General features: G+C 38.5%; 1 protein-coding gene across 1 annotated transcript in view; it reads left to right on the top strand.

Annotated features, from left to right (window-relative positions):
* Window positions 1-6644: 6644 nt before the first annotated feature.
* LAMA1 (laminin subunit alpha 1) overlaps window positions 6645-12937 on the top strand; it is a 106136-nt gene continuing 99843 nt past the window's right edge. Inside the window, exon 1 of the mRNA XM_087707255.1 lies at window positions 6645-6804. Within this exon, the coding sequence (XP_087563381.1) occupies window positions 6726-6804 (79 nt within the window). The 5' untranslated portion in view covers window positions 6645-6725. The remainder of the gene's footprint in view (window positions 6805-12937) is intronic.

Genomic DNA, 12937 nt, shown 5'->3' with positions numbered 1-12937 from the left:
TTTTGGATTTTATACAACTGGCTTAAATTGTTTTAATACATCACATTAATTTATGCTGTTGGACAAATAGACCTCTCACTGCTAATTATGCAGCATGCACATTAACTAAAGTTCATTTCAAATAGCTTATTACATTTTAAAGCATAAATGGTAAAACTGTAAAAAACATTATAAAATATTGTGAACTAAAAAGAATGTTATAAAACTAATGTCCTTAAAAATAAAAGAGTAATATCATAAGACACTGGCCTTAAATTACTTTCTAAATATACACTACTATTACACAGTATATAGTCAGGATGCTGACTTTATAGAAGATGACCATGGATAGCAACTAGCAGTCCATGAACACTAACTAACAATCAGAAAACATGATGAAAACTCCTTAGTTTCAGAACATATGGACAGACATAACCATAGTTTTAACCAGTGGTGGGACTTGAATAACTTAACAACTGGTTCTCTGGCTGGGTATGCATGGCCACTTGATCATGTGACTGGCTGGGTGGCTCATTCATCACACCCAGCCCTACCTCCTGGCCACTTGCCTCAAAGGCAAAGGTAGGATTCAGCCAGTTGGGGTTAATCCCACCACTGGTTGGCCCCACCCCACCTGTTTTTTTGCCTGTTTGGGGGGGGGGGGTTCAGGCTGTTTTCAGACTATTTTTCGGGCCAAAAACAACCTGAAAATGGCCTGGAAAATGACCCCAAAATAGGCCAAAAAATGAGCAGGAGCAGTGGTGGGATTTACCAGTTCACTGAACTGTGCATAATCTTAACTACTGGGTCACCCAAACCGGTGCAAACCGGCAGCAGTCCACCTCTGGTTTTAACTGGAAAACTGTGAGCATCCTGGACCAAACCAAATTCAAAAATTTTAGAGAAGTCCTGGAAACTTGGTACTCAGACAAATTGGCCATTAATGGGCTGCTAGACATAGACAACACCTACATACTACTCAAAAGAGACAACAACAACAAAAAGAGAACAAAAAGACCAAAACACCTCCTCATCAGCAATCAATGCTCAGATGAGCAGAGATTAACACCAAGATTAACATACCACAATCAAAAAGCAAACAATACCCCAATCAGGAAACTTCCAAACATGTTAACAGTAAACAGCCTAATCAAAGAAACATCCAGGCCATTCTCACCAACACTGACAAGTCAAACCACTAGAATATAAAATGAGAGCAGAATTCCATTCCCTACTAACATTGATGATGTTATCTAGTTTAGTAATGAAATGTCTGCAAGTAAAACACCTAATAAAGGAAAATGTCCCAAAGGTGCTTTTAAAAGAGACAACTGGACTTTGTTTTTCTTTGAAGACATTTTACTTCTCATTCAAAAAGCTTCTTCCAATTTGACTGGATGTTGGGGAATGGAAGGGTTTATATTCCTTGCATGCAGCTGGTCATTTGCATTCTTTTAGAGAATTGCTGAGGTCCCTTGGATGTTTGTCTGTGATTTCAGAATTACCTGAGTAGTGCAAATGGGTGTGGAGCCTTCTTGGAACTGCTGAAAGGACTATGTTGTGGAGCTGTGCTTTCTGCAGGATGTTTTCTGCCCCGTGTCCCTTCGCTGTTGAACACAGGTGCAGGCTGTTGGGTGTGAATCCATGTTGTCTGTATCTCAAACTGAAGCACAAATGGTTCCTGTATTCTGCAATTTTTCTGGGAACCCATTTAAAGTCCCGGACAATTTGAAAGGTGTTTGTCCTAAAATGCATAGCTAAATGTTTCTGGCAATTTTCTGTCATCCTGGTCATGGTTATCCCAAAAGTGCTTTTTCAAGAGGACTTTCTTGTTCTTTGTTTTTTACTTTTAACTCCCCTCCCCCACTTTTTATCCAAGAAGTTTGAGCAGTTCCAAGGCAGCTCAATACCCATTTGCACTATTCAGGTGATCCTGAGATCACAGACAAACATCCAAGTGGCAACAGCAGCAACAACAAAACACACACACACACGAATAACATTTTAATTGAAAGTTGATTTTCATTACTTCAATTCCCAGCAGAAGACTCCATTAATTCAAAAGGCTTTATCAGAGGAGTGGAGCAGCTATGCAGAAGATCAAGGATGGAAGAGTATTTTCCTGGTTACTGAACAACTAAAGTTGAGTCAGCAACAGCAACACAAATGAACCTGAAAAGTTCCTCTCTTGTCTAAACACAGTCTTTGATGATAAAGGCTAGATAGAGAGCTTATCTCTTGAGATACCTAATTAGGTTGTGATTCCACATATTTCTCATTCTCAGCATCATGCCTCTAATCAACAGCTCTTGTTTACACAGAAACACAATCTTCATAAATTAGTAAATGCCTCTTATCCAAATATCAGTTTATGCTGAAAACATTTGCAAGTCTTTCCTTTTAATCAACACAGCAACATGCCAGGTTGCCAAATATTATCATAAGCTTCATAACTCAATTCATTTGGGGCTTGGTCTCTTTATTGCCCTGCGCTTCATGATTTGCTCAACGCAGGTCTATTTATAAACCTTATGAAGTGACTGCCAAAAATGATAGTCTTAAATTATATTCCTTTCTCTAAAACATTTAGTGTGGTTGTTCTTTGTTCTAGTTCCTTAGTTTGTGTCATCTAATTATTTGAGTGGTGACAATGGAATATAGAGGAGTACAATGAAATGTCACAAGTAGGAGTTTTTTTTCATGTCCTTTTCTAGCATGAAACGTTTTCTTGTCTTTTTAACTACAACAAATATTTATCTGAGAAAACTCAAAAAAGAAACCTGTTCATTGTAAAAAGAAAAAGCATTGTAGTTTGGATAAGTGACATACAGTATTTATAATTCCCATTAAGTAGCCCAAAGACATTGCTTCAGGCCATGCCATGTTAAAAGGATGGCAGAATATTCAGAACAGATAAGAGGTAACCATGAAGTTATCCTTGAGATGATGCTTTGATCTCCTTAATTTGGCAGCCACTGAAATGGAATTAAAATGTGTAAAGGAGCTTTGCAATTTTCCTAAATAAACTCTAGCTTGTTTGCATTAATATGGCTTTCAAAATTTCTTCAAGCATAACCCTTAAGTAAAGCATGTGACAATGATCTAAGTAGAAAGTTATGAAGGCATTGGTGACATAGTCCCCCTCCCTCAAATTCCACCATTAGCAATGAAAGACTTTCAACACTTATGCCCTGAATGTCAGGAAGCAGCAAAGTGGCTTCGAAACACAATACAGCATCCAATTGTAGCCCAGCTTGTTCAAGGAAACCATGCACACCAATATTTATGCTTAGTATGGATTAATATACAGGTTTTAATCAACCACTAATGTTAGGTTTGTGTGTGTTGTGTCTTGTTCCTAAAATAATGCATGTAAGCTGCTTTGATCCTTTGGAATGCAAAATATAATCCTCCTGGGATAATTGTTGACATTATTATCACTTTTGACCTTAAGAGATGGAATCTAAAGACTTCAAAGAGTCTCTCACTTCTCTTTTCCATGGATGTCAGTGACTATCTTCACTATTCCCTAACTGTGGCATTGCTCAATTTTTAGCCAAGGCACAGTGCAGTTACTGCAAATGACATTATGACATAACACCATGGTTGGCTCTAACTTGAGAGCTTCAGTGTCTGGTCAGCAGACGTTGCTGATGGTGCCAAAGTCAAGACACTCCAGAAGAAAATATCTCCCTTCCTTATTTTTATATTATGGAATGGCCTTTGGTAATGTGGTGGTACAAGAAGATAGGGAAAGCATGCAAAATGTATTGTGCAAAACTCTTTCAAATCCCTTAATAACTGCTCCACTATGAGTCACATGACCTGAAATTTACAGTTTTACAGTGTAGGAATAGCAGCATTCTCAAATGCTAGAAATGCCCTGAAGCTGTATTGCTCAGCCTTAATGACTTTAAGATATGTGGACTTCAAGTCCAGAATTCAGCGTGCCAGCTGGAGAATTCTGGGAGTTCAGGTCCACTCATCTTAAAGTTGCTAAGCTTCAGAAATGCTGCTTTAAATTGCTGCTTTATAAAATTTAACAATTTTCTGGAAATGTGTTTTCTCTGCTGACCCAGCCTGATCCAGTTAATTTTCAAACTCAATCTTTCTTTTGCCAACTTATCCCTTGTCATCAAATGTGGCCTCTCTTTACATGTTTTCATTCCCACGTTACTTTTGGTTGGATAAAAAGCAAAATAGAGAAAGCTGCAGAAAATGGCTTTTCCAATCTCTTTGCCAGCACTGGCCATGGGATATAACTTTTTTTTTGAGTAATAAAGTAACAGATTGCATCTCTTCCTTCTTGTACAGTAGTTTCTCTGTGTATGTTCAAGCAATAAGGGAGGCAGAAGGAGATAATGGGCAGAGGAAGCTTATAAATGAACAAACAGCAAAATTTGAACCACTGTTTTCCACCTGCCTTTCCCAGAGGGATCCATTTGGATCCATTTTTCTGGAATATTTTTCTCTCTGCTGCCCCTGCACTAATCCAGCCCATTTTGTAAGATGATCTTATTTATTTGCCTAATTCTTATTTATTTGCCTAGACCTGCACATCAAGTTTGGTTTGTTTCTGTTCTGTTTTCGGAAATAGTAGCTGTCCTGCTTATGGGAAGTCAGACAGATAGAGATGGACAGAGTAAGGAGACTCTTTTAATAATTTTTTTCTAACTTTTTATTGGCTTGGAAACAGTCAAAAGGCGAAAAATGCCCTTGACTTGAACTTGGCTCCTGGGGTGTGCACAGTCATATCCATGTCATTTTCTTGGCAACAGCATGGAAGCGCTTTGCATGGGCATTTTCAGGGATGTTTCTTCTCCATTGAGCCTACACCCCAGGAATTTCCTGGAGGTTCTGCCGCATCTAGTTCCTAATCCCTTTATCTCTCTGAGTCCAAAGGATTCATCAGGTCTTAACTATCTGCTACAGTAATGTAGCATTTAGAAAGAAATGCTTAAGATCGATGTGTGATTTAAAAAAATAATTAAGTGTAAGATTTGACTGTGTTCCAAAGATACACAAATGGTCATATTTTCTTTTCTAACTTTTTTGCCTTTTGTTCTTTGCTCCCCATCTGGCTTTGTGTCACTACAGAGAAGATTCTTCCCACTGACATGCTGTTTCTGGAAATATGTTGACTTTTTCTGCTGCGGATGTTTTGCTTTCTTCTTTCGTGCCAGAACTGAAACATAAGCTGCTGGAATGAGCAGAGGAGCAGCTTTCTGATATGCACTAACTCCAAACAATATACTTAATTAAATGGAATGTTCTTATATTTCTTATACTGATTCCTGACTACCTTGTCTATATCTTGTTAAACGTATTTCATATTTTGTGGAATGTACTTGTTCAAAAATTATTAGTGATTATTGTTACTAAGTCGCCTTTTATGTAGCATAGGTTTCCTTCTATTAATTTATATGTATGTACTAGGAAATGTATAACCTTTCTTTAGAATGAGTATTTACAAGACTGTATACAAAAAAACCAATGGCAAGAACAATATAAACAATAGGTTCAAAATCTGCCTGTTATTATTAGGAACCCAATAGTTAGGGCTTTAATATGAAGCACAGTACGATTTTCCATAGTTGATTTACCAATTGTTTGCAGAATCCACTTTTCTAAATTCACCTAACATTCTCAATACACTTTTGCAGCACCACATGCTAAAATACTATAGGCTTATTTGTTATGGACAAAATTGTGATTTATAGCTGCATTTTCACAGTTTTTTCCTTTTTTTAACAAATTATAATCACATAATTGTGATTGACAATGACAAAAAGCTATTTTTTTTTCCTAAAAGAAAGTGAGCAAAAAGTTTCAAAAGAAAACGATTCATTATAGATAATGAGATAATCCATCTTTTGAAACTCGGATGCATCCCTGTATTTACAATAAATTATGTTCTTGGGCAATAGAAAAGATCATCTGAACAAGTTGTTATTCGTACACATTTCATGTATGCAAAATCATGTTTACACTTATATATGTTATCAAATACATGCTTGACGAAATAAATAAATAAATAAATAAAAAGTTAACACCGGACACTCCTCTGTATCACTGGATATCTCAAGCTGGGGCGTTTTATATAGAAAACGAGTCACGTTCTTCCTTTCTAAAGATGCACGCTAAGACCTTTGAAGCTGAGCGTAGTGATTGCTGTGAAGCTGAATCAGCTGCCTTTACTAGAAACCGTCCACGTTTTCGGGGGAAGCGGCTTAAAATCGTTCTGAACGGCTCAGGAATGTTTCCCTCCCGCAGCAGGGACGCCCCCCCTTCATCCCCATTTCAGGGTCTTTCGCTACCACAGCTACTGCCGGAGCGAACCACCCGCAAGGGTGACGATGTGACGCTTGGGAAATAGCATCGTCCCTGGGCGGGAGTCTCAGGTAGCCAGCAGATTGTCCCCGACATCTTTGAATGCAGACAGAAATATTTCCACTTTAGGGGTTCCCGGGGGATCCCGGAATTACACCCCGGAGCACCCAAGCCCCAGGGAAGGACCCCATCCTCGTGGGAATGGTTTCCGCCGGACCTGCGGCTTGCCAAGGGCTGGAAGGCTCACGTACTGCAGAGGGCGGCAGAGATAAGGGCGGGTGACAAGAAGGGGCGGGCGTGGCGGAGCCGGACTGCTGCTTCGCGGCAGAGTAGAAAGCGGCAACAAAAGGCATCTCCGGAGCCTGAGACTTCCCGCCCTTCCACCTGTGGAGCCACTCCAGCCATATCGCAGGGAAATGGGCGGCCGCGCCTGCGGGTGGCAGCTGCTGCTCCCGGCTCTGCTGCTCCTCGGCGGCGTTCAGGGTCAGCTTCGAGGTGAGCGCTCCATTCCGACGAGGCGACGGGGAATCCCGAAGGGTTGAACCCCGGGCCTCTGCCCAACCGCCGTGGCCAGAGTGGGGGCGGTCGAACCCTTTGCCCTGGTCACCAAATCCGTGAGGATGGGTCCGCGTCTTGAGGGCTGCAGTCCGGGAGTTCCTCTCCTCGATCTCCCTGCCCCCGGCCCTTAAGTCGGAGACGGCATGCCTGGTTAGTCCGGACGCGCAAGGCGAGGGCGCGTGGAGCCGGAGCTAAAGGGGAGGGAGGTCAGCGCGCCCGAATCAGCGGGGCGCGATGCTCCGGCGGCGGAGAAACACCTTCGATTTCTTCGCGTGGTTTTTCCCCCCAGCTCAGACCGGGAAGGTGGAAAAGCTCCCCGGAGTTCTTGCTCCGGCGGTAGCACGTGCTAAAAGTTAAGTTTTCGGTCTCCGCCGAAGGGGAGAAGAAACACAAAGGCCAACGTTAAGATGCCCAAAGTGGCTGGAGGCTTCATTGATTTATCACGCGGTTCTTGAATCCGGGAAAGATCCTTCTTCTGGCCTCGAGAGCAGCCCTGCTACCCCTCGCCTCGATTCGCTTTTCCCCACCGGCTTGGTGCTACCAGTATCCCATCCGCCCCTCTGTTCTTGCCGGCCATCCTGTTTGCAATTTACAACTCCCTTCCACTCTACTCTTCTCCGCTGTTTCATCTTCTTGCGGGAAGGGGGTTTCGCCTTTTGCCGGTTGGGTTGAAGGTCCCCCGCCCATTTGCTTTAAAAAGTAGGGTTTTTGTATTCTTTGTTTTGTTTTCAATTGGGTAAAACAAGAAAAAGTATTAAATTAAATATACTTTTTAAAAAGTTTAGAGATGTTTGTCTTCTTGTGGGCTTGGTGGAATTCCCCTCAAGGCTGGCATCTTAACTCCCAACAAAAATATATATCTAGACTGACAGTATTCCGCTTCCAGCCTACAGATGCTCTTTTCTTTGAACAGTGGCTTAGTCAGACATGAGAACTATTAGGGGTTCTAGAGCCACTGAAACTTTGAAGGCTGCTGCCCCCCCTTTTTTTCCCATTTCCCCTGGGAGTTTGCCAAACTCCATTCCTAGCAAAATGGAATTTGGGATTTCATAGGCTATGAAGGGGATCTTGCATCCTGGGCTAGTCAGACCCATAAACCATGCCAGGGGAGTGCTGGATTTCATGAAGTTGCTTTTGTGGGACTGAAACAAGTGTGTAATCAGCTATTCAGAACAGATAACGGTGATAGCATACACTACTGTGGGTTCTGATGAATGGGAGAAACAAAGTTTTGGAATATATCTTGTACCTTGAAGACTAGAAATTAAAAAAAAATCTTGCAGAACTGCGGTAGGTGGAAAAATATATTCTAAGCACATTATAAATTATCTGTAAAGATTACAGCTGGATCTCTATTCTGAATGGGGAGAAGGATGAGGAAGAGAATAAAACTATTAAGATTGAAAACACATGTTGTTTTATAAAGATACAATTATTAATGCCAAAAGTTTTTAAAAATTATTTGGTAGGAGAAATCATGTCTTAATTCTCTCTGTGTGTGTGTGTGTAGCAAACAACAGCATAATCATATACATTTCAATTTAAAAGTCAATCAACATAATTTTATAATTAGGAATTATTTTAAGATTCAGGGAGACTGAAACAGGTTAAGTGAACAGTAATAAAAGATGATCAAAGAATTAGAAACTAAGCCAGTGGTTCTTAAACGGTTTCACCCCTTCCCTGATGTCAATGTCATTGCCCCTCCTCTCCAAAGATTTTGTAGCTTTACACATCATGGCAGTATGTCAGCCTCTTTTTACTTCATATTTTATTTGTTTATCAACATATAACATACAAACAAAAGTAATGGGAAAGTAGTGGAGGAAATAGGAAAAAATGAAGGGGAAAGAAGAAGACTCTTGAGCACAGTAGAATAAGATAACATACAACCTCAACTTTTTACTTTTATGTAGTAATATATACTAGCCATTTCTATAACAACAAACCTACCTAATAAGTTTCTTTTTTCCCCCAACTCAAACACCAAAATATAGAAGCAGTTTCAAAGTAAAAAGAAAGTTAAATTTTATACTTCTCTTTAATTGAAGCAGTCAATTTGTCCAGCTATGCTTACTCCATCAGCTTTTGCAGCAAGTTATCTTTTGTGGGAATTAAAGTATCTTTCAGTTTTTGTGCATGAAGTATTCTTGCTGCTGTCAGCATACATTTGAAGTTCTTATAGGCAGTGGCAGTCTGAAACTGGATCCTCAAGTGACAAACTCCATTACATCCAGGAGATGCCCAAATTAGTGCCCCTCCCCCAATCCTGGTAACTAAACCTGGTTTTAAGAACACTGAATTAAGATTTATGAAGAGACATGGAAGAACTGGATATGTCTTAACAGTACATATACTGTTGACTACAAACAGTTCGTTTAGTGACCGTTCAAAGTTACATCACTGAAAAAAAGTGACTTATGACCATTTTTCACACGTATTACTGTTTCAGCATCCCCATGGTCATGTGATTTATATTTGGATGCTTTATAACTGGTTCATATTTATGACGGTTGCAGTGTCCCAGGGTCATGTGACCACTGTTTGCAACCTTCTTGCAAGCAATTCCCCATCAATGGGGAAGCCAGATTCACTTATTACCATATTACTAATTTAATAACTTCAGTGATTCACTTAACAAAGATGTCAAGAAAAGTTGTAAAATTGGGCAAAACTCACTTAAACAAATTTCTTGCTTAACATAAGTTTTGGGCTTTATTGTGGACGTAAGTTGAGAACTTCTTGTATTGGTAGCTATTGAATCAGGTGATTGACTCATTTCAGTGGATATGTTCAAACAGAGGGACTGGCACCTCCCTGGGTTGCTTTAATTTGGATTCCTAAATGATGAAAAGGGTTAGACTTGATGGCCTAAAGTTCTGCCTTCTGTTCACATGATTCTGTGTCCCTTGATAATACTAAGATTTCTCAACCTTAGCGACTTTTAAGATGTGTGGACTTCAATTCCCAGAATTACTTAGTTTCTGGGGAATTCTGGAAGTTGAAGTTTACACATCATAAAATTGCTAAGATTGAGAAACTCTTGACAAAGACAATTATTTCCTTAAATGAGAATCACCATTTCCTGCAGATCACTGTGGAATTTTTTGGTTATGAGTAAACCATTTCTGTCATCTATTAAGTATGCAATAATGTTTTCTGAAGTAATCTATGGACCATTTTTGCCAAATGGTCCTAGATTATCCCAGGAGTAGGATAAAGTTTTGCTTGAATTTTAGAAAATTGGACTGATTGCCACATATTGTTAGTTTATCGCAAAGGAAAGACTAGCAGGCTTCCTGGTGCTTTCTAGATGTGCTAGATTACAATTCCTAGCCACAGTGTTATAGAATGATAATTATGATCTGGTACATTTGGAGGGGTTGGTTGGAGAAGATTGGTACAGCAAAAGAATGAAATCCCAAGAAATCTTTAGTAGGTGTTTGTTTTGGACCAGAACACTGGTGTATAGATACAATCTTTCTCTGTCTAATCTCTCTTTTCTGGAAGTGCTGGAATTCCACATACCAGAATTTATTATTTGAGAATTGTGTAACTTTTACTCATACTACATCTGGAGAGAACAGCTTATGGATATGTGTATGTGAGGTGTATTTACTATGTGTATCAGAGAAATTGTGCATTTTTTTTTGTTTTCTGCCTAAATCTCATTGTGATTATATGCATGATCATCCAGATTTCATTACATATTTGCTGTTGCAGAAACTTTCTATGTATTCCAAGAAATGCACTTATCTGACAAAAACTCACTGTTAGAGATAGGTAAATGGATGTGATAAATTCAATTGTGGGAAATCAACATATTGATATTTCATGGTAGAAAAATAATTTTAAATATAATTTTGATATAGTGTAATAGTTGCTTACATAATAGATAGTATCTAGATTCTACTTTATTACATTTAATACTGGATTTCTTATAACATGCAATGATGAAAAAAGCAAACTGTTAAAAAAGAACATGAGTTGCTTGGTGTGTTTTATTTATCTACGTCTTTCTTTTCTCTCTGCTAGATGCTGCAAAACAAGACTTTTCTTTACTTGCAAATTTGTGACCTGCTTTTCATTACTGTATTGGAAATGCTGTGCTCATTCACCAATTTTTACAATATCTCCTTTCATTTTTAAGTGCTCTTTAATTTCCACCCGATTTTCTGTAATTCCCTTCTATAGAAAATGTGCAAAAAATAGAATAACTCTACAGTACCTTTTAGTTAATACCGTTTGAATTACTTGCTCAGCAGATTGCAAACAATTTATTTCTCTCCTGAACACATTTTTAAAAAATGACTTGTTAATAGCTCAGTGGTATTATAAGCATTTTACAGTTGTATAAGGGTAACTCCATATCATTTAGTTCTGAGATAATAAGATTTTGGATAAAAGACTATGAAGCAGAAATTGTAGTATTATATAGATTTTTTAAATTATCTTAAAGGGCAAAGTGTTCATTTCTGCCAGTTTGGTATGAGCAGTTGGAATTGTCCTTGTATTAAAAATACATGTATCATCGTCTTCTAGACGAGAGATTTTTGTATTGCCATCTAGACCAGGAGTGTCAAACTGGTGGCCCATGGGCCGGATGTGTCATGCGCAGGACACACCCACCGCGAAGGGAAAAAAATGTCACAATATGTCATGTGACACTTGAGATCAGTACCAAGAAATAAAAAAGGGACATAAGTCATGTTTTAAGCTATGGTTTGCTGAAAATCCATAATACCTGTCCACACACTAATAATACATGTAGCATGGTATTTACATACTAAATGGTAAGATAGGCTTTATAAGTTATTGTCAATAATTAAAGCACTTTGCATTTTTTTTCATGCTCTAGATAGACCTGCTGGATGGGATACTATTTCCTTTCATTCTAAGCAGTAAATACATTTTCAGTGGGCTTAACCATCAGTCAGTCCCTATTGTTGTTAGTGACGAGATTTCATTTCAAAAAATTTAAACTGAAAAAATAAGGTAAAACTAAACATTACTCTTTCAAAAAGAGACTGGACTGGACATTTTTTTTTTGCAGAAATGTCATGACCATTATGTAATTACATATCTGTCTATTTTCTTTGCCACGAATCTCTTTACTATTACATGAATGTATTGGCAAGCATCTGATAGAAATGTGAAGGAATGAATGAAAACTGGTCCTCTGCAAAATCAATCTCTAATGGTTTTATATCTCACCTCTTTTCCACTGTACAACATAACATGGCATACAGGTAGTCTTCAACTTACTATTACAATTGGGATTGAAATTTGTAAGTAGCTTTTTAAAAGCGTCATTAACTTTGAACACTTAAACAACCATCATAAGTCAAGGATTAGCTGTACATCGCATGTTGTGAGAAGCAGAGCCTCTATAAAGATAATGAACATATAACTAAATAGCTATTGTTGTTAGATACTAACAGGCTCAAGGTTTACTCAGCCTTGCATTTTTCTAAGGTTGGTAAAATGAGGACCCAGATTGTTGGGGGTAATATGTTAACGTTGTAAACTGCCCAATGTCAGCATCTTATCCCCAACAATGGGACACTGGGATGGCATATAAGTCTAAGTGCTTTTTCTCTTCCTATTATGTTGAATTCTCCAACTCCTTGAATTTTTTTTTAAAAAAACCCTTAAATCCTTTGAGAATGCAGCTGTTAACATTTTGAAAAGAAATACATAATTCTCTTGTATTAATTTGATTAGAATAAAAAATAATGATTTATTTAAAAATAATGATCTAAAATGATCTAGGAATAACGTGCCTTCTGCCTTATCTAATCCGAACACTAAATTTCTTCAAAACTATTTTGATAGTAGTTTAATCAAAATTCTTGTAGTAATGAGTATGGTAAATAAAAACTGAAGATTCTTTTGTGTGTGAAAGAGTAGGATACACGAGGGAAATCTCATGCCAAGAGGAACATCTTTATATGCATATGTATATGCTAAAAGGAATAGTAGTCTTGCACAGTTAACTGTGGCCTGGCTTACTGCTGATATACTATACATGGGGATCCTAGTTAGGCTGTGAAAGATTTACAATTACTTT

Source organism: Thamnophis sirtalis, unplaced genomic scaffold (genome assembly GCF_051295495.1).
Source record: "Thamnophis sirtalis isolate CommonGarterSnake01/CBP01778 unplaced genomic scaffold, rThaSir2_p1.2 scaffold_2, whole genome shotgun sequence".
NCBI classification, from domain to species: Eukaryota; Metazoa; Chordata; class Lepidosauria; order Squamata; family Natricidae; genus Thamnophis; species Thamnophis sirtalis.
Note: the sequence above shows the minus strand (reverse complement) of the source record. Positions and strands in the feature narration are given on the sequence as shown.